The sequence below is a fragment of the Thamnophis elegans genome, chromosome 3 (genome assembly GCF_009769535.1).
Source record: "Thamnophis elegans isolate rThaEle1 chromosome 3, rThaEle1.pri, whole genome shotgun sequence".
Classification (NCBI taxonomy): domain Eukaryota; kingdom Metazoa; phylum Chordata; class Lepidosauria; order Squamata; family Colubridae; genus Thamnophis; species Thamnophis elegans.
In genome coordinates, this window is record NC_045543.1 from 45,309,725 (window position 1) to 45,333,211 (window position 23,487).

The 23,487-nt window shown below is 38.8% G+C and overlaps 1 protein-coding gene across 1 annotated transcript in view; it reads right to left on the reverse strand.

Annotated features, from left to right (window-relative positions):
* ANP32B (acidic nuclear phosphoprotein 32 family member B) overlaps positions 1-18,403 on the reverse strand; it is a 30,789-nt gene extending 12,386 nt beyond the window's left edge. Inside the window, exons 1-3 of the mRNA XM_032212686.1 lie at positions 17,918-18,403; positions 11,879-12,028; positions 638-760 (exon numbers count right to left, since the gene is read on the reverse strand). Coding sequence (XP_032068577.1) covers positions 638-760; positions 11,879-12,028; positions 17,918-17,971 — 327 coding nt within the window. The 5' untranslated portion in view covers positions 17,972-18,403. The remainder of the gene's footprint in view (positions 1-637; positions 761-11,878; positions 12,029-17,917) is intronic.
* Positions 18,404-23,487: the final 5,084 nt, after the last annotated feature.

Below are 23,487 nucleotides of genomic sequence, written 5' to 3' on the forward strand. Positions count from 1 at the left end.
CTGCTTTTTTTAAAATGGAGAGTCCCTTCTTCCCTGCCCATGAGGACACTACTTTCTATCTCACTCTGAACTCTTATATTCTAGGTTGGATAAAAGTAAATGCAGACTGTGCATAAATATAACTTCCTCCTATTTTAATACATTACTCCATATTAAGTTAATATTTTAGGATGATTTCTAACAATAAGGTATTGTTGTCTGCCTTCACAACTAACTTAAGCAGCTTTAATATTCCGATTTCTGGTGAGGTAGAAAAACAATTTTAAAATTATAATCTACCTGACAAAAAGTGTTATCTAATCAGAAAGAAATCACATGTATTGACATGAAAACATAATAATCTTGAACAAAAATATAGCATCCATGCTAACTTAGATTATGCCAAGAGTTGACAAAGAAATGTTACTGTCATACACAAACATTTCAACGCTCTCTTGGATTTAAGGTGAACTGGCATCTTTCAAAGATATTAGCCCCTGAAATGGGGTTAGGCTCAAAATGCTTAAAGTTACGTACAAAACGTAACACATCTGATTTGGGCAATGATTTGGATGCATTTAGTGTGAGTTCAACATGTACTACTGGTGTTAGTATTGTTATCCCCATTGAGACATAACATAACCTTTTAATGACATACCAATGGTTCCAAAGTATCAATATCCTTCAGTTTATTTCCACTGAGATTTAAATGTGTGAGGTTAGGAAGTTTTTCTGCTAATACATCAAGGCCTCCAGAAATTCTGTTCTCACTTAGTTCAAGCTGTAATGAGAAAAGAGACACACAGGGGAAATGGCACATCAGCAATAATGCAATTAGAACTCAAGAAGTCTAAAGATGCAGTATAAATAACATTGGTAGCCCAAGCAGTCTTCATTATCAAATATTAACAAAACGCAGGCTAACAAAGAGATGTTTAAATAGTCCAGCAACTTAGCTAGAATGCAGTGCTGCCGGGAATTATTACATCTTGTTAATTTACATTATAAGAAATACAACCATAGTGTTGCCAAAAAGATCCAGTCAAGATATACAGGCATGCATGGAAGGTTTTCTAGATGAATTTCTTCAGTGGAATTGCAAGAACTGCAACTTGGTGAAAATTGTCTTTTGGATATTCCTTGTTTCTTTACAGGATTGCACCTACCTGAATATTGCTTGGAAACAAGTCTATGTTTTAAAATACTATGTTTCCCCAAAAATAAGACCCGGTCTTATTTTCTTTTGTGCTCCAAAATAAGCACCAGGTCTTATTTTCAGGGGATGATTTACCTGCTTATCTTAGGACCACTACAGCCAGGCCTCCCATACCCTGACACCCGCCCAAATTCTTCTGTGGCCACTCATGGACAGACACCATGTAGCTCATAGTGCCAGTGCTGCAGCTGACAGCAGAAGGCTGCATGGTGTGTTGTGCATTAGCAGTCGCCACCAGCACACACCATGTGGCAACCTGTTGCGAGTGGCAGCACCGACATGATGTGCCATGCGGCATCCTGTCACAAGCAGCAGCATTAGTGCAATGAGTAGCAACCTTGACAGCTTCACTTGGCTGACCTAGCTGTTAAGAGTGCATTTTTCCAACTTCTGGTTTCTTTTATGCAGGCAAGTTGTCTCCGCTATTTGTGCATCCAGGAGTTAGAGCATAGTTTTATTATTTGCCAATAAAACTTTTTTTTACAGAATTATATTAATCTCCTTAGAATAGAATAACAAAGGGACAGGAAACCCTATACCAATGATGGCTAACCTTTTTTGGATCGTGTGCCAAAAGCGGGGGAAGCTCAGAGGGGTTGTGCGCAGGCATGCCACACACTAATGCTATGCATGTGACCCCAGGAGCCTAGGGAGGGCGAAAACAGCCTCCCTTGCCCCTAGGAGGCTTCATATGTTTCCCTGAATCCTCCAGAGGGCAAAAAACGGCCCAACGTACAAACCGGAAGTCCCTTTCCGAACTTCCAGTTTGCTTCAGGGAAGCCTCCGCAGGGTGAAAAAAGGGCCAAAAAAGGAGGCCAAAGTCAGTTGGCCAGCGGACACATGTGCGCTGGAGCTGACAGGGCAACACCTGGCGTGCCCTAACAAATGGCTCCACGTGCTACCTGTGACACACATACCACAGGTTCGCCATCACAGCCCTATACCATTCCAGACAAATGGTTGTCCAATCTCTTCTTTAAAACTTCCAGTGTTGGAGCATTCACAACTTCTGGAGGTAAGTTCTTCCACTGAATAATTGTTCTGTCAGGAAATTTCTCCTTAGTTCTAGGTTGCTTCTCTCTTTGATTAGTTCCCATCCATTGCTTCTTGTCTTGCCCTCAGATGCTTTGGAGAACAGATTGACCCACTCTTCTATGTGGCAACCCCTGAAATACTGGAAAACTAGAGTCATGTCACCCCAAGTTATTTTCATTAAACTAGATATACCCAATTACAGCAACCGTTCTTTACGTTTTAGCCTCCAGTCCTATAATCATCTTTGTTGCTCTTCTCTGCACTCTTTTTAGAGTCTCAACATCTTTTTTTTTTTACATTGTGGTGCCCAAAATTGGATGCAGTATTCCAAGTGTGGAATTACCAAGGTATTATAAAGTGGTATTAACACTTCAAATGATCATGATCCCTCTGTTAACACAGCTTAGAACTGTGTTGGCAGCTGCAGCACACTGCTGGCTCATATTTAAATGATTGTCCACTAGGACTCCAAGATCCCTCTTAATTACTACTATTGAGCGAGGTGCCACATACACTGTACTTGTGCATTTTGTTTTTCTTGCCTAAATGTAGAACCTTACTTTTTTCACCATTGAATTTCATTGTGTTAGATTTCATCCAATGTTCAAGTTTGTCAAGATCCTTCTGTATCTTAAGCCTATCTTCCAGTGTTGGCTATTCCTGCCAGCTTGGTATCATCTCCAAATTTGACGAGTTCCCCATCTATCCCCTTGTCCAAATCATTGATGAAGATGTTGAAGACTACTGGGTATAAAACAGAGCCTCGGGGTATCCCACTGTATATTTCTCTCTATGTAGATGCATTTCCATTGAGGACTGCACGCTGAGTGTGGTTGGTCAGCCAATTACGAATCCGATGGTAATGCTGTCTAACCCACATTTATCTATCTTATCAAGTAGTAGATTATGGTCTACTTTCTCAAATGCCTTACTGAAGTCCAAGTAAATTTATATCCACAGCATTTCTCTGGCCCACTAATTTTGTTACTTTGTCAAAGAATGCAATAAGATTTGTCTGGCATGATTTATTTTTTTTGACAAACCCATGTTGGCTTTTGGTTATTGTTTTATTTGGCTTTAGGTGAATTTGTTGCTTGATTATCTTTTCTGGAATCTTCCCAGGTATTGAGGTCAGGCTGATTGGTCTGCAGTTTCCTGGATCTATTTTTACCCCTTTTTTGAAGATGGGAACTACATCAGCTCTTTTCCAGTCCTCTGGCAGTTCCCTGATGCTCCAGGATCTTTGAAAAATATAGTTGAGTGGTTCTGAGATCACGTCTGCCAGTTCCTTCAGAACCTTGGGGTTTAACCCATCTGGTCCTGGTGATTTGAACTTGTCTAGGGTGGACAGATGCTCACTTTTCATTTTCTTCTCTATTTTAACGTGTTCCTAATCTGTTTTTTACTGTGCTGTTTTTGACAGGTTGGATTGTTTTTTCCTTTTGTGTAAAGTCAGATGCAAAAAATGAGTTAAATAGTTCTGCTTCCTCCCTGTTGCTTGTCACCTTCTTGCCACTTTCTCCCACCAATGAACCAATCATTTCATTGACTTTTTTCTTGCTTTTAAATTGTTGAAAAAAGCTTTTTTGTTATTTTTGACTTTTGTTGCAAGCCTTAATTCATTTTGAGCCTTAGCTTTCCTCACTTCATCTTTGCAGGCTTGGGCTATTTGCTGATATTCTGCCCTAGTTATGTGCCCCTTTCCCCACTTTTTATACTTTTCCTTATCCAATGTTAACATTCAAATTACCCATTTATAGTGTAATAACTTGTTTTAATAGAAGATTCACCAATAGAGTATTAATTAGGTTTAATGTTAAAGAAAAAAGTATGTCATCACCAAGATTTGTGTCATTGTTGTATTGATGTGAATCACATAAATTCATGCAGAGGTATTATTGTAAAAATATTATTGTAAAACTTAACTATCTTGGTTTACAGTTTATTAGGATTTGTATGCCGCCCACTCTCGAGACTCGGGGCAGCTTATAGATAAAGGCAGGAAGGGGGAACATATAAAAATTAAAAAGAACAGACATTAAAATTTCACAACATTCATATAGAGCCGAGGTGGCACAGTGGTTTAATGCAGCACTGCAGGCTACTTCAGCTGACTGCAGTTCTGCAGTTCGGCTGTTCAAATCTCACTGGCTCAGGGTTGACTCAGCCTTCCATCCTTCCGATGTGGGTAAAATGAGGACCCGGATTGTTGTTGGGGGCAATATGCTGAATCTGTAAACCGCTTAGAGAGGGCTGAAAGCCCTATGAAGCGGTATATAAGTCTAACTGCTATGTAGCTTAGAATGGGGCTGGATAAATCAACAGCCCCAGGCCTGCCGGAACAGCCAGGTCTTAATCGCCTTGCGGAAGGCCGGAAGAGTAGTAAGGGTCCGGATCTCCACGGGGAGATCATTCCATAGGGCTGGAGCAGCTACAGAGAAGGCCCTCCCCCGGGGAGTCGCCAGCCGACATTGACCGGCAGATGGAATCCGGAGGAGGCCTAGTCTGTGTGATCTTATAGGTCTCTGGGAGGTAAATGGCAGGAGGCGGTCTCTCAGGTAGCCAGGTCCTAAACCATGTAGGGCTTTAAAAGTAACGACTAGCACCTTGAAATGTGTCCGGAGACCAATGGGAAGCCAGTGCAGCTCGCGGAGGATAGGTGTAACGCGGGTGTACCTAGGTACACCCACTATTGCTCATGCGGCTGCATTCTGGACTAACTGAAGTCTTCGAACACTCTTCAAGGGCAGCCCCATGTAGAGCGCGTTACAGTAATCCAGTCTTGAGGTGACGAGGGCGTGAGTGACCATCCGAAGGGCCTCCTGGTCCATATAGGGTCGCAACTGGTGCACCAGGCGAACCTGGACAAAGGCCCCCTGGTCACAACCGACAAGTGATGTTCTAACATCAGCTGCGGATCCAGGGTTAGGGTTATTTGCGAACCCTCTCTGAGGGGCGTATAGTTTCGCCCCCCAGGCTAAGAGATGGAATAGCTGGACCATCCTTGGGAGGGAGCATCAATAGCCACTCAGTCTTGTCAGGATTTAGTGCAAGCTTGTTCGCTCCCATCCAGACCCTGACAGCCTCCAGGCACTGGCACATCACTTCTACCGGTTAGACTACATTGGATGTAATGGATCTGCCAGATATTGCTGGAGAATATTTGAAGGAAATTTCATTTACAGATAGCCCTCATTTACTGACTGTAGTTACAATAGTGATAAAAAGTAACTTTGTGACCAATCCTCGCATTTATGACCTTTGTAGGTCTCTAAAGCAAAGGAAAGCTGAAGTAAGTTCATAGATACAATTAAGGATTCCTTTATACATTACTAAGTGTTGAATCCTACTGTGCTTACTAAATGAGAACCACAGGTAGACTTCATTTACGACCACTCTTGGGACCAGCAACTTAAGTCACTAAGCAAAGTGGTTACTAAGTGGGAAATTATATGTGACTGCTTTCCAGCTTGAAATTGATGAAAGCTGACTTGGGTGACTTTGAGCCTAACCTACCTCACAGGGCTATTGCCACAAGTGTCAAACTTGTGGCATCATATTGCCATCACATGATGTATTGTGACTTTTTCCCCTTCACAAAGCTGGGGTGGGTGTGGCCTGTGCATGATTCTCTCTCTCCCTCTCACCCCCTCCCTCTCAACAAATCAATACTTGTTACAAAGTTTTCTACTTACTGTATTTTTCGGAGTATAAGACGCACCTTTTCCCCTCAAAAGAGGCTGAAAATCTGTGTGCGTCTTATACTCTGAATACAGCATTTTTTGCCTCCAGAAACCATGCCCCCTTCATCAACATGGCTGTGTATAGCCTTTAGGAGGCTTCCAGAGTGCTCCTGGGGGCTGGGGAGGGCAGAAATGAGCGAAATGAGCGAAAAACAGGACACTTTTGGGAGGTCTACAGACTGCAATTTTTTTAAAAAATTGGCCTCTTCAAAATCTTAGTGCATCTTATACTCCGGTGCGTCTTATACTCCGAAAAATACAGTACTTTACTTCACTATTACTATTATTAGGCAAATAAGTCACCTCCGTTATGCATGTAATTTTACCTTTACTTCATGATGACCCAGCAATATCCCATAAGTTAAAAAGTGTCTAAAGAGAGCTCAGAGGGTGGATAGTATGACAAGTAGTCTTCAACTTACAATCATTTAGTGACCAAAGTTACAATGGCACTGAAAAAAGTGACATGATCATTTTTCACTTGCAACCATTACAGGATCCCCATGCCAACTAAAAACACAAGACTACAGTAGCTTTAGTTTGTCCACATAGTTATTTAATGGAGGAAAGACTAGCATTCCTCAGACTATGATAGTCCAAACAGACACGAGGAAGCACATAAAGCCTTAGTGCAATCAGTGTAAAAAGATAATGTACAATGCACTTTGACTCTCTACTCCAAATCTAAAGCAAGCAGTTTAGAATATAGAAAAGCCTAATAGTTCCTAGATTTGCATTTAGCCTCTTCTTTTGAAGGAACTTTCACGAAGGAAGATGGAAGATCTCCAAGGGAGGATATAATGGAAATTCCATTCAACAATTTCAATATTCTCTTCTAACATGGTAGAGGTGGGTAGTTGCTTGAAGTGTTTCACAAATTGTTCCATTAAGGGATGCAGAAACATACAATGCAGAGAACTTACTGGGGAACAGATTTTGAACAATAACAACCAAAGACTTTACAGTACATCTTAAGAAGTAATAGGTACTGGGGGGAGGGGGGACGATCTTGAAATGACCAAATAAAAGAAGAGATATGGAGACAACATGCCCCAATTCCTATTGTACAAAATAAGATTGATAACTCTAAGTCTTATCCAAACTGCCAGGCAAGGAGCTACATTATAAAAGTCAGGGAAAGATCTAAGTGATACACTTGAGCATCATTCAATCAAAAAAACTCCCTTCTGCCTGGCAATGAAAAGTACAGTATCTGAGAAAAGAGACAAAAACACTGGCAATCAGGGTTGCCAGCCATCAAGATGCAATCAAAGGTACTGATATAATTACCATAGCCATGGGGTGCTGGGGTGAAGGAAGCATATACAAAACTAATTGTTTCAAACTGAAAATATAAACTCTAATGATACCAGGTTGTATCCATTTTCTTGCAGAAAACACTATATTGGTCATTTTTACAGCAACAATGAGGTTGTTTCCCATTCACAGTATAATGTTGGAAATTGGGGCGTCCATCTGGGTGCTGAGTGACTCCATTAAATAGATAATACATTAACTTCCATGAGAAATGGAATCTATCCAAAGGTGCATGAAAAGAGTACATTTTGTTTGTTGATACACTGAACAAGCTGAACAAAATGTTATGTTGCACAATGCAGCCAATAGTTAACATGTATGCCAAACAGATGCAGACATACAACCATAATCATACATTGTAACATATTATATAGAAACATGTAGCTCCAGGATCCAGTCAGGAAAACCATTCTCTCCCCGCCCCCCCAACACAACAAAATAAACTAATCTGAAATGGGACTATCCTGAATTTATTGAGCTAGATATTATTTGATGAGTTGCAAAGATCTTCATTGTCAATTTTGAGGATGACAAAATAATCAAATCCAATTCACATCTGAGAGTCTGGTACTGATCATACTTTCTTTTTGAGCAAAACTTCATACATCAATGCGGAACTGGGAAGGATAAACAATAAATACTGCAAGGCTTGAATTCTATGGCATACCCCATAGCTATCAAAGTTGAGACTAAGACTCTGTAGTGTAGGATTTCCATCCTTGGAGAGCAACTGCCAGTGGGAACTGAAGTAGCGACCCTGGAGATTATATGCTAAAAATCAAAGATGATGTTTAGGAGTATTTATTAAGGTTTTTTATAAAAATAAAAGGATAGGCAGCAATTTTGAGAAATGTTGTTGCCTCATGTTGCACATTAGCTTATAGCAACTGTAATGCTAGAGAAGGGCAATTTAATTCCAACTATGGGTTTTATTTGCAGCAGAGACACTGCTACTGACTAGCATGATTGGCACTCTCATGCAGTGTTTTGGATTTTGACTTTCCCCATAGCATTAGTTGTACTCTAGAAAAAAAATACTTCTGTGATGAGCAGAAGATCTTCCATCATGTTCTGAACCCCAAGAGACACCAATGGTCCTGATCAGATGTAGCAGTGGAGAGCAATAACTCCTTTTAATGTAGTCAGCCACATAGGCAGCTGTGTTATATTCAGCGATGTTCATCTGCTGCTTGGAGATTTGGGAGGCGTCTGCTAAGAAAACGGAAGCAAGGTCTCATTTATCATCTAGCATATACAGTAGAAAATAGGTCATCTTTTCACAAAGAAAAATCTGATATTAGCCGTTATAGGCTTGGAAATTCCATTCTAAATAATAACTTTGTTGTGAATTTTAAAAAAAATATGAAAAGTATGTTCTCCTTTATCAATAAGGGCTGTAAGACACTTTGCACTAAATTTTTATGCGGAACCTCAACTACCAGTGATTTCAAGACCAAATGCCAGAAAAAAAACTGGTACCTCTTTTAATGCAACAGCTTTTTGGTCAGATGCATAGAGGCTGATGTTTGCCATATGTTTTTTACTGATTTCAACAAAGCCAGAATATTAGCAATATTTCTGGCTTATAAGCATCTCAAGACAATAGAATACAAGCTTTCTACTCAAGAATGTTACCTACTGTAACTAAAGATCAAGAGCCTCACACAATCTGATCCGCAGTTCAGGATGTGTTTGACGTTCTTCAGAGATCCCACTGACTGGTCTCCAACCATGGGATCCAGATAAGTGGGTGGATCTTAACAGATTAAACCTGTTGATCAGGTGGCAAGTCATCAAAAGTCACAACTTTAGCACTGAAAAGAATTAAGTCTTGTGCAATTATGGTTGCAGTCTCTTTCAGTAGAGATCTGTTCTCTTGCTTGGTAGGGCAAAGACCATGCCTTGGCAACGGGAGACTGCCCCAGATGTTGGCTCTGAAGACTTTGAAATTATGTATGAGGTTCTTCTCTGTTGGATCAAATGGCCTAGAGGGATTAAAGGGTAATCTGATATTGATAGCACAGATCTCAGTGTAATATCCTTAATAAGGCTGCAAATGAGTACCAAGTCCAAGGGAGTGTTTCCTAACAGACTGAAGTATCTTGTTGAACATTTATTGCAATCTAGTCTAAAAATCCCATTATGCACACTACACCAGATAAGTTGGATATCTCTGTTCTCTGCAAGCAGGTGTCAATACTGAACTTCCATTTTTAAAAGTAATATACTGGTATATTACATCTTAGTTGTTACATCTTAAATAAAATCACAAATATGTCCATACATGTAATTCCAAATAGCAATAGCACTTAGACTAATATTACAGTGATTTACAGCCCTCTCTAAGCGGTTTACAAAGTCAGCCTATTGCCCCCAACAATTTGGGTCCTCATTTTACCCACCTCGGAAGGATGGAAGGCTGAGTCAGCCTTGAGCATGGTGGGATTTGAACTGTCAAATTGCAGTCAGCTGGCAGTCAGCAGAAATAGCCTGTTGTACTGCACTCTAACCATTGAGCCATCATGGCTCCTAGAAAAACTTGAACATTTTAAAGCCTACAACATTTACTGATTAATATGCTAAGTCAAACCTTGACTGATTCAAGGAACTGACCCCCACCCAACAAGTGACTACATGGTAATATTTGCAAGCAATTCTCATTTAATTTGTCTCCTTCACTACTGGAGACAAGAATTATAACAGTTATGTTGGATAGATAATAGGTCTATTAACCCATGTAGTGTGACTATAGCATTATTATTTTTCCTTATTATTTCCTTTCCTTTTTATTGGTGGTGATATTATTATTGTTATTATTTTGCTTTGCATGTACGCTGGATTCTTCTGTACCAGAGACAAATTCCTTGTGTATCTAATCAGTTTTGGCCAAATAAAGCATTCAATTCAATTCAATTCTGACAAATAAGATTATAGCAATAAAGAATGTCTTAATGATGAAGTGAAAAAAAATGCTATGGAGCAGAGCTGCAAATCCAAAGATGATTTGGATTTCAAGAAGAAAGCTGTTTTAGAGTATGCACAGGTATAAATGTGTCATTTGCAAGTCTTTGATTCAAACATAAGTTTTTCAGGATTAAGGGATACCCATGAAGAATTCTTGGGGGAAATTACAGCTTCTTTAAGCAGTAACAGACACATGTTAAATATGCACTTAAGTGCACTCTGAAGCACCTTTTAGTTTTTAATTCAGAATTACTACATACTTTTATTTGGGAGATATAGGGCACAGAGTACCTTGTATTCTAAGGTATATTGATTAAGCATTTTAATGTACCGTACTTCTTCCATACTCCTAGCTCCCAACTATGATGTTATATGCCTTTTGTTTTAATAACAACTATAATCACAGGCAATTTCATCTGTTCATCTATAAACACTTACCTTTTGGGAAATGTCATCAAATTTTGCTAGTTCATATTTGTATTACTAATTGAAAGCATTAAATGCTTGGCTCCTCCCCCATTACCATTTTCATTTCTAAATGGCAAGACACAGAGACTAAAAGGTACTAGTATTGTTTCATTCTCCAGATCTACAACAGGGTACAGATCTTGTTGCTAGCAACAGGTGTAAGAATAACCATTACTGATATGGACTACTTCAGACTCAAAGATAAAATGGTGCTCTGGAGAATGAATATATCATGTTTCTTCTGTGAGTTGTAGTTCTGTTCTATGTTTGTTCAGTCATCTGTTCTAAAATCACCTTCATTGCCATTGAATATAAAGTGATTTTTAAAACCTTAATAACATTTTTTAAATTTTTATCTCCAACCCTAGCAACCCATCTCCCAAACACACAAATAAATGCATAGCTTAATAGCTACTTTCCTAGAAGGGCTCCTTTTACACATGTTCATTGTTCCAGCATTTTTCTTATCACTTTCTCCTCAAACTTAATTAATTGTGTTCAGAGAATTTCAAAGCTTTGAAGATTTACAATTGGAACCAGGATCCAAAGAAGATAAATAAGATAAAATATAGTGTCTGGAACTATTTCTTAAACCTTTATGTTGCTTCAACCATAGCAAATTCTATGTACCATACACTCCAATTCAACAAACAGAATTTTAAAAAAACATTTAACACAATATAACAGAAATCTATTTCAAGTCTTTCTGTGCTAAGAAATAATCATATCAACTTGGTGAATCATTCATAGTACAAGGAGGAACCAAAATCAAGTACTAAAGTCTTCCTGGGAAAGCCAAGTTTCAATAGGATTAGCACTGATCTAATTCTGCAGGGAAGATCGTTCCACAGAAAGGCAGCAAGAGAAAATGGGCCACCTTCATGATGGTTGATAGTAACTCTCATTTAGACTGTGAACTCCCAAGGGAATCCTACCTTCCAGATCTTACTAGACAATCAGGTAGTCCTGGGAGCTGTTAGTCCCAAAAGGTTTAGTATAAGAATCATTATAAAATAGTAATTAGGAAGACAAGAGAAATTTTTCCCTCCAAACTGAGTTGCATGTTATTAAGTTGGAGTCAACTCTTAATGACCATATAGACAGACCTTTTCCATGGTATTCTGCCCTTCAATAAAATAACAGATAAGATCATTACCTTTTTCAATTTGGGGAGTTTAGGGAGATTTGAGACAGAGAGCAGTCCAACATTTATTAAACTGAGAAGCTCCAAGTTCACAAACTCTTCTGTGAGTCCCACAATTTCACCACAATTTGATCTGCAGTTATCAAGAACAAGCTCTTTGACCTGAAATACATACACACAATGAAGTTATTATTTCTTTTGTTGTATTTTTATAACTTTCAATATTAGGAATTCTGTGGATGATTCATAATCAATTAAAGCATTATAAACAGTAAAATAATGGAATGCAAAGCAACATATAAAACAATGTAATAGATGTGAGCATACCAAGAGCACCACCAATGGCAATAAATAATAAAGAGGATGTCTTAGCTATGGAAGTCAGCTGAGTGACTTTGGGCCAGTCACTCTCTCTCAGCTCAACCTACCTCACAAGGTTATTGTTGTGGGGAAAGTATGAGAAGTGTGTTGAATATGTCTGTTACATGTAAAAATAATAAAGGCGGATACAAATAAAATTTAAAAATACCATAATGAAGCAACACACAAACTTCACTGTGTTCCACAGCCAGGACACCTTTTTTTTTGGCAATCATCCAACTTCACTATATGGAGGCACCCTAAGGAAGTCCTTGGGTGAAGGTGTTGGAATTCTGGTAAGTAAATACAGGACATGCTCTTTCGGATACGGTGCCCCAAACACCATCTAGATTTTTATGTATATTAATATCAGCATTTTCAATTAGACCTGAGAGGACAGTATAGATGGCAAAGTAATAGTAAATGTAAATGCAAAAGTCAATTAGTAATCTCTGTATCGTGTTATAATACAGTAATACAAACAGGAGGTTTCTAGAGCATGAATAACTACTGAAAAGCTATTTGTGTCCAATTATATCATAGTGGCTTTATCAGCCAAAGATGATAAAAAGTGCTATGAGCATCCCTTGAGCCTCTAGTGAAAATGATGGGTCCAAACATTTCTATTTCTTAGAGCAGAACTGACAATCTACAATCCTTGAGCTTCCCTTTTTAGCTCCTGAGTTGCCTTGAGTATAACTGCTGAAATCTCATCTTTGACAGAAAAACAGACAATAACCCTAAAATTACTTAAGTCAGGGCTCCCCCAATCCCCAGTCTTCAGCCTGAACCCAGGTCACGGCCTGTTGGGAAGTGGGCTGTGCAAGCAGTGGGCATGCAAAGCTCCATTTGTGCTTGTGGAAGGTGCACACACAAAACCACCCCTTTCTTCCCCCCTCCCCCATTGCTGCTGCCACTTCTGGGAGCTGGGGAGGGCTGATTTAAATCAAACACATTAATAAAAATATGCTCAATCATATCATACTAGTAAGTATTACTGTACTTTGTCACCTCTACTATCAATCCATTCCAAGCTAAATTCAAGTGTTGATATTAACATATAAAGAACTGAATGCTTAAAACAGTTTATCTGAAAGGGTGTCTCCTATTTTGCCTACCAGGAGAGCGAGCCTCAAAAATCTTCTACATGACCCAGAAAAATGTAAATCAGTCCCACCCATCAGTATAGTCCTCAAGCTTCTCCAAAATATTAAATATAATCCTTAGCCACCAAAGTTTTCCCTCCTTACTTAATAGGAAAACAAAATAAATGAACACCATTTAATTGGACAACTATTCAGTGAGAATTTTAAATATCCTAATGACAGAGAGTTTTGGAGCTAGAGCATCAGGTAAATGAAACTGACGATTACCTATTAAATTATCTAAAGCAGTTTCTTTCTTTGAGATCACATCTCAATATAAGATGTGCAACAAAGATAAGCAATAGACATTATAAGAATAATTTGCAACAGGCTCTATCAGTCCATTTTGACTCCTCTCTAAAAAGATGGCTAAGGGCATTTCTTCATCGGTTTGGTTAGCATGGTGATGTGGAACCTTTGGGCATTTTAGATTTAACAGCAGTATTATAGTAAGACACTAATTTCTATAAAAGTATGCATAAGCTATATTACAATGTTTGTGTTACATGAAACATATAAGAGAGTTTGTGTTGATGACTGAATATAGCAATGAAAGCTTTGATAATTATGCTTATAAATTCAGAGAATCAACACATTACTTTTCATTCAATGGAAAAGTCCCTGAAAGCTAAGACTGAATAGGCCTTTGCTTCTTACTAAAGATCAGCAGGAAATGTAGAAGAAGGAAAAAGCATGAGACAAGAATAGCAAGTCCTGTGAGAAAAGAACCTAAACATACTGATATTAGAACACTTGTAGTTCTGGTTATAGTTTTGGTTTGGGGATAAGCATTATCCTGCCAAAATAAGCTGAGACAAAATCTTCAGGAAAAGACAGAAGAACCCACTGTGTTAGCAATAAGGAAATCTTACCACCTGCACTACTATTACTGTAAGAAAACAATCTGCTCTAACAAAACCTTGTAAAAATAAGCCAGGATGTAGATTGATTAGAATTATATAATTTGTTTGTGAAAGTTAGAAATTTGATGAAGATAATGAAGGATGGAAATCTGACTTTAGGCAGAATTTGAAGCTTTTCCAATCCACTCTTTGTCCCACTCCAATAACTGTGTAATAGCATCAATGTTAATGCAGATCAACACCTGTATATCTGTGTCTGATTACTAAAATTAATTTATTTTTTTACAATTCTGTCTTTGTGCTTGTTCATATTTCCACTTTCAACAAACATAATTTAAGTTTAAAAAAATATAAATTTGGGGGTTCTCTTTATGGAAAAAAACCTGTCTCTGCTGGCCCTCTATTAATTATTCATTTATTTACCTCAGTGTATCTCCCCAGTAAAAATATTATTATTCATTTTTTATTAGTTTGGGAAATTTGCATTAGCATATCTACCAGTACTTTGAATTAGATAATAATCTGCCCTTCTATAAGCAAGTGATTTCAATTAGGCTTGCGGAGCATGAAAATTAATTGGCTCTACCTGCCTCAAATGTATAAGTTCTATTACATGAGCCTGTGACATCCTCCAGTATATTTTTAGGACTGTATGCAAAATGATAGAACTTCATTTTGCAGCTGATTTTATTGCTGACTCTCATATATGTAAACATCACCACCCCCAAACACAAACTAATGATAATTAATGTAGATTCCACAAGTCTAAGTTTTACTCAAATATTTTCTGTGTTTCACGGATCATTCATTCAAAAACATTTCCCCCAAAATAGAATTAAGCCTGGTGTGGAACTAGGCTTTCAAATACAGTATAGTTAGTTCAGAAATTTAAACACTTTAAATGGATTATACTTTGGATTTCAAAACTAAAATGGATTTAAAAAGGTATAATTATTGGGTTACAATCTTGCACCAAGTTATAATTACACACTGTAAGGTTACAGTACAATTACATCTCTTTATTTAAGAACATCTCTCATTCATCCAATGTATCTTACATTCTATTGAATAATTTTAGGGCTTCTACTTATTTATTACAGAAAACTTAGAAAACTTCAAAGTAAGGAATGGGTAAAAGCTGTTCTTTTTGGAATACATGTAAAATTTATTTCTAGCAACATAAAAATCAGTTCGGTCCAGCAGGCCACTTTCCTTTTATTACAAAGGAGACTGCACTTGAAGTTAAAAGAGAACATGCATAGGCCCAATTTACTAATATGCATATTTATTCATTTATGCACTTTATCTCATGAGCGAGCCACATAAACCACTAAACCATTATTAATACAATTTTTGTTAAAAAAAATCTATAAAACAGTTAAATATTCTGCTGGTATACAAATTAGACATCTAAAAAAAGTAATAAGATAATAAGGAAATTAAGAATATATTAGAGAGATTTGTTCCAGAAAGATCTTCATAAAGCAGTCTAGCCCACAACATTATTATCAAAGTAGAAGCTTCAATTTCATATCAATATTCTTTAATTCCAATAATTTTCCCCATTTTTGGCGAGCAACAACATCTAGCTATGTAATCCTTAACCAATACAATCAACTTCTGCAGCCACAAGATTTAAGTGTGAAAATCACCAAACATCTTCCCATTAAAAGAAGACATACTAAGGATTGTATCTGCTCATGTCAAATTTGGTCCAGTCTCCAGGCCTTCTAGTATTACAGCAGAATGCAGGTCTCTGCAGAGATAATTCTGCAGTAAATTCATAACAAAAAAAAATGGAACAACAAAAGATATCCAAAATTTGTTTGCTACCATTATTTTAAAACATATATTGTTTATATATAATACAGCACTGACTGTCTTTCAACTGTTATCATTATTTTTATTTTAGCAGATAAGAACAGCCAATTCACATTTCTTTTTCTAGTCAAGTAATTTTATGAAATTAAAAGAAGACTCCCTGCATGTTCTGAATAAGCTTACAAACCATCAGAGGCCAAATTCAGTGCTAAGGAAGCAATTAATACAACTACATATTTTTCTGTTAAATCAGATTATACAGTAGACTCTCATAATCAGTTTCCAAATGAGATATTTTCAAAGTTTGCAATATGATAATGCATTTTGAAGTAAATACTCTCATATTTAAAAACCCGCTTTCTAAAGGCCCTAAAAGGAATATAGTAATGGCTGAATTATTAAGAGAACCCTAAGGAACTTTGAAGAATCTTATTTCAAGTTTAAAAGAGAATAATCCCTCTCTATAGGCTCTTTTGAGCAGGCTTGAAACTACCTTGGGCTGACAGATGCATAAGAATGAAGTAACAGAGAGCACGATTTTAAGATACTTGCCAGAAATGGCCACCAATTTTAGCTGGAGAAGCCAAAACTCAGCATATAAATTTAAGACTACTGTATAGAAGTATGTACCTTGTTTATTTTCTGGGATACCATGCTGGTTTTTGTTAATATTTTTAGGCAGACAAATATTTTATTAGGGTACAAGAGATGAGAGACATTGACAACTTATAGTTCCTGCCTTAAAATAAACAAGTGAAATGTTGTACGGTAGGGTTTTTTCCCCGCTTCAGAGTACCGTACATATGAAGATTATTGAAGAATATAAAAAAAAGAAGCAACAGCATGGTTTAAAGTTCAGATATGTCAGGAAACCACAGGCAGATTAAAAAACAGAAAAACTTTTGATTTATCTTCCAACAATGTATGGTAGGATATTTATATTCAATAGGAATCTTTATTTAAAAATAATCTAACTAGACTTCAGAGCACGATCAGACTTTTCTGTCCCAATCGTCCTGCTAAGATACCTATTAAAGACTTTAGTATCGCTTCCTTTATTGCTTTTTCAAAATTAGGATGCAAAACATTTTGTTGTATTTTGCACCACAAAAGCCCTTTTGAGGCCATCCTTGAATGCGTCCGCCACTGGAAACGCATCATCACAAAATCTTTCAAATTCTGCCACGGAGGCCATCAGAGCCTAGAAGTGGCCGAAAAGCACCTTCCCTTTACTATGGGTTAAAAAAAAAGAGAGAAGTTTTTGGCGGGAACACGGTTTGGTGGGGAGAGCGGAATAAAGAGGGCGCGCACGCGGCCGACTCTCTGCAGCTGCGGCCCGTTTAAAGGGGAGGGCGCAAGGCAGGAGCGAAGGCCCGAGAGCGCGGGCGCGCGCAAAGCCACAGGCAAACGGACGCGGCGCCGAAAAAGAGCGCGCGCCCCTTCTTCCACGCGACGGTTGCCCGTTTAAGAGGGGGGGAAACGCGCGCGCCGCGGGCGGCAACACGAAGCGGTTGCTGCGTGCACGCGGGGCACCCTTCGCTCCTCCGCAGCGGCAACCCACGTTCGCGGGACCGACGCAGTAGCGGCGGCAGCGGAAATATGGCGGCCACAGAGTCCCTTCTCGAGTCCGTCAGACGTTCGTTTTGGCCCCGCAGCCGCAACTGCGGCTCTCCCTGGCAGCGTCCGCCCTCAGGTTGCTCTTTCAAGCCCCCCCCCCCTCCGCCCTCCGCGCTTTAAATTTAAAAAACTAGCCCGCTCTCCCCGGGCCGGTGTGCGCGTGTACGGATGGCGAGAGAACAAGCTGTGTCGAAAAGGGAGGACGTCCCCGGCTGTTTCCCATTTTCCCGCCCAGGCTGGCTTACATCCGGCGGAGTCAGGTTTCGTAACTCCAAGTGGATCCGTTTCTTCATCTCCATGACGGCGATGGGACGAACGGGACGGGCCCGAGTTCAGGCCCTGAGCTCACTGTGCCGAGTCAACTCGCAGGGAAGCGGCGGAGGGGGAGTTGCAGGAGGAGGGCGGGAGCGCTCGGCGCCTCCTTCGCTGCGACTGCAGTTAAATTGGCAACGGGGCCCTTAGTTGGAGTGAGCTGCAGCAAAGCGACGGAATGGCCGCCAGGAGGCACAGCGGAGGCGTAGAAGAGGCTGCCCGGAACTTCCTCAGCCAAACCACACCCTTCTCTCCTTGCTGACAGTAGCGGCGTCCCAGCCACTGCGGTCTTTCTCCGGTGGCGCCGTATTTCTACAAGCAATGGTGGTTTTAAACCCTTTTCCGATTAATATTCCCCCTCTGCGCAGGAGATTTATGGAAGTTTTCTCATCCCGAGTTTTTGACTAAACTAACGGAAGAGTTAGGTTCTTCAAAAGGTCCGTAATACAAGCCTAAATGCAACAAATAACGCCAAATGTATCCAGGAGTGCTGTTTCTTTCCTACCTGGAAAATTAAGGATGGCGTTCACATCGGACGTTTCTCTGAATGTGCTGTGTTTATTTTCGACATACGAGCCCTATTTGTGGATGAAATGCAGGGCTGATTTTATACATTGCACAAAGTTCTACTAATAGCCCCAATTATAATTGGTTAGATTAAAAATAAGAATCCTAAACACATCAGAATGTAGCCTAAAATAGGCTGAATAATTGGCAGGAACACATTTTAAAAACCTAGTGACTAGTCCAAGAATGTTTCTCTCCTTTCATATTGGCCATTGCTTTTCTCTTGCAATCCTCATTTGTTTTCCCATAGCTTTGATCTTTTTTTTCCTTACAAGAGATAAAGGGTAGTTACCAATAATATTGATTATGAGTACTAGATTCACTCTATTATTAAAGCAGGAGAAAAGGGGGGGGATGTTCCTATAAGTTTACTGAGATTTGACAGCATAGTTTCCTACCATTTTAAGATAAGATCCAGCTAACAATTATACCAAACATCATGAATTAAAAATAAACCCCCTCAATTATATTCATATTTCATGTACTACAAAATTGGAAATTATTCCTGTTTTTTTTTCATTAAAAGACAAGCATTCGGCAGATTTGTCATTTTAAATCTGACCAGGTAGCAACTTCATAATAGTAATTTATTATTTATTATTCACCAGTTGATTGATGAGTACAAGTGGTTTTCTGTCATACTTGGTAGTCTTGTTATGCCTTCTGGGTTTCTGGAATTTAGAGATCACTGATGGGTAACCCAAGGATGTTTATTTTTAATTTCTTTCTTACTAATTAAATCCCATGTTTATAACTAGACTTCTCATACCTTAAATATTTTGATTGCATAGGCATGAACAGGCATTCTAACCACTCCCTCATTCAGAGTTTGGGTGGTGTACAAATTTAATAATTAAGTGAACATTGTGATCTTATTAATGCAATGATGCAAGGTTCATTGAAATACCATGTTTTCTTCTTCTACCGGATCATTTAAAATGTGCATGTTATTTGTTAATAACAGTGTAACATACACAAATAAGTTAATGGTGTTTTCATCAACATGGAGACCACCGATGCTTTTGGGCAGCTGCAGCTAAATACAGAGTTTGCATTTGCACAGCACAGTAAGCCATAAACTATAATCCTGTTGTGTAAGCTGGCCAATGTAGTACTGTAGGCTTATTAATCAATGAATAATATGAATCCAGAAAATGGAACTGAATAAATCATAATTCAATTAACAATTATGACTCCAAGCATATCTCTTTCTAGTGAATGTCTGACAAGGAAGAGACCCAGACCCAAAAGATAATCCAACAACTGTACTAAAAGTTAAAAGCCAGTTTGAACATTATTTAAAATTACTTATGGAAGGACAATAACCAAGGGCATGTGTATGGGCAAATTGTTTCAAAAGACAAGGCTACCACAATGATACTCTACTTCGGAATGCTGACCATTCCCTTTCTCAATGATTATACAAGGCAGGCAGATTATATTTGGGGGACATGATTCCTAAGAATGTACCTTGTATGAAATAATGAAATAGCAGAAAATATTCACAAAATTGAAAACCAGCTAATTTATCCTTTGGGCTTTTCTGTAGCTTATCATTTTTGAAACAAACTACTAACTGTTAAATGTTTACCTTACAAATTCTACTTTCAGGATGAATATCAATCAAATGTGTCTCCACAGATTTGCAAATTGTGTTCAGATTTACATCTTTAAAAAGCCTATATTATAAAGTAGTTATTAATCACACATCGTGGAGTATTTACAGTACTCCATTTATATGATGTCACAACACTTCTGTTTCAACAGCAGGTGATGCTCGTGTTATATAATTATATGTTCTTGTTATAAAAGGAATGGCTGAATGTTTTGACTGGCTTGTGCCAGCTATATTTTATTAACAATAATTAAATTATTTGCATGACCACAAATAAATTAATAATTTTCTTTTAAAAAAATATTTAAAATATTTGAATGGTCATTCATATATGATAACTCTGGATGGCTAATAACAAATATACAGATAACAAAATTAAAAAAATTAAAAGCCTATCACAGTGATGGCAAACTTTTTTCACCTCGGGTGCCAAATGCACGCACGGGTGTGCTATTGCGCGCACTTGCGTGCCCACTCCCATAATTTAATGCCTCCCACCCCATGGCCCTTACACATGCATGCGTGACACACACACACACATCCGCTGCCACGTGGATGGCTTTCTTGGAGCCTGGGGAAGGCAAAAAACGCCTCCCCTGCCCCACTGGAGGCTGTTTTTTGCCCTCCCCAGGCTCCAGAGGCTTTCTAGGAGCTCTCCTGAACTTCTGATTTGCGCATTGGGCAGTTTTTCTCTGCCCAAAGGAAAAAACTGCCCAATGTGCAAACATTGGACAGTTTTTCTCTGTGAAAAACAGCCAAACGTGCAAACTGGAAGTCCATTCCTGAACTTCTGGTTTGCGTGTTGGGTGGTTTTTTGGCAAAAAAACAGCCAAAAATCAAGGCAGAAAATCAGCTGGCCAGCATGCTGGAGCTGACAGGGCAACACTTTGCTTGCCCTCAGAAATGGCTCTGCGTGCCACCTGTGACACACGTGTCAGGTTCGCCGTCACGGGCCTATCATATCCTCAAGCATTATACAGATAGTCTTTGACTTGCAAACATTCATTTAGTGATTTACTTGACCATTCAAAGTTGCAATAGCACTGAAAAAAATAGATTTATGTCTATTTTTACACTTGTAACCATTGCAGCATCCCCATGGTCACATGATCAAAAATCGGCCTCTTGGCAACTGGTTCATATTTATAACAATTGCAATGTCCTGGGCTCATGTGATCACCTTTTGTGACCTGACAAGCAAAGTCAATGAGGAAGCCATATTCACTTAACAAACAGGTTACTAAACTGCAGTGATTTGCTTAACAACTGTGGCAAGAAAGGTTATAAAATGGGGCAAAGCTCACTTAACAACTTTCTCACTTAGTCACATAAATTTTGCGTTCAATTGTGATTGTAAATCAATTTGTAACCCAACCACAAATCATAAATTATCTAATGCCTGAGGGGAAAGTCCACTTTCTAGCAAGGTAGGATTCCTCTGCACATGGGGGGAGAGGGGGTTGTTCCACAACGTAAGCACAGCTATGGAAAAGCTTTCTAGGTCCCAGCAGAAGGCAACATTTAAGAGGAAACTGGAGTGAGTGCATCCAATGCAACCCAGTGGGGAAAGAGATCCTGAAGATAACCTATAGTTATATAGTATATAGGACTTTAAAGGTGATAACAAGATCTTGAATTGTACCCAGAAAGAAAAAGGAAGTCTGTGCTGCAGCAGTGCAGCATGGGCAAATTACAGAGTACCCAGAACTCTATACCACTGCATTCTGCACTAGTTGAATACAGTTGCTGAATGATCTTCAAAAGCATCGCTATGTAGAATGTGTTGCAGCAGTCCAATGGGGAGTGACCAGGGCATGATTGACCATTCCTGGTTAAATTGAATATAATTGGGACAGAAAGTAAACCTGCACAAAAGCCTTCTGGCCCATAGCTGTGAGTCCAAGAGGACCTCCAAATTATACAGCAATTCTGTATGAAGGAGTGCTATCTCACCCAGAGTTAGATAGAACTCCAGAAACCCAGAGTCACACTGTCTTGCTAGGGTTGTGTCCTATCTAATTCCTTCCCATTCAGAACCTACAACCTTCAGATACCTGGTTTGCACATAACCTGGCATTACCTGTCTGGCCTGGGGCAGAGAGACGCCATTATAGATTATCAGTCTTTTGGTGATACTCCATCACAAGCCATGGTATGAATAATAGGGACAAAGACTATTATGTCATCATCAGCCAATTGATGATTCAATAGGTTGATGACTTCAAACTAGGGAATGAATTCATCAATTCACATAGATGGTAAACATAAGGGATGAGAGAACTACTATAAAGTAGGATGCTCCACTCTCATCCCCCCAAATCAGTTCAAAATGATATGGCTCTTGATTATATTGAACATTAGCAAGAGGACTAAGATGGATGCATCATCATCATCCTGCAGAGGTTGTTCACAAGCATGTTCAATATTGAACTCAGAAAGGGATCACCTTCTAATCTGCTTGCAAGTTACTTAACAATAGCAATAGTGCTTAGACTTATGAACCATTTCACAGTGCTTTACAGCCCTCTAAGTGGTTTACAGAGTCAGCCTATTGCCCCCAATATTCTGAGTCCTCATTTTGCCCACCTCGGAAGGATGGAAGGTTAAGTCAACCTTGAGCATGGTGAGATTCAAACTGCGCAGTACTGCATTTCACCTCCTGGAAAATCTTAACCAACTGAGAAATGCACAGGTCGAGAATAGAGATGACCCAGCTCACAGTCAGTCACTCACTGTTGCAGGACAAATGCATAAAATAATCTTAGGTGTCCGGCTTCTCTTATGAGAATCAGATGATCTAAAAAGAGCATGTATGTTTATTCATATGTGATTAGAAGAACTCAGAATGTTCAGGTCCCATTTCAGTTATTTCTCTTTAATTATCACTATCAGTTGACCTGGAAAATCTTCATTAAACTTACAAATTGAGAAAATGATGCATATGAGTTGGTAGCTGCTGCATCTAATTAGAAGTTTCTTACCATAGTCTGTAAATATCCTTCAAGACTGGCTGTGTTTGCATAACATACTGAACCACAATATGTTATGTGTGGTTACATGTGTTTTGATTTCAGTCAATGTATAATGTAAATTTAGGATAAGTAAGCCAGGATTAAATTAGCCACAAGTATTGTATAAATTGCTATTATTGAAGAAATGAATAGAATAATCATGTTTTTGCACAATTTGGCCTTGTTCATAAACTAGGAAACATTATCTAATTTAGCCTGTCATTTTCAATATTTTGCTGGGTCATACTTATAATGTACTTATCAGTTTTCAACAGACTTTAAGAACTCACCAGTTGTTGCTTACATTTTC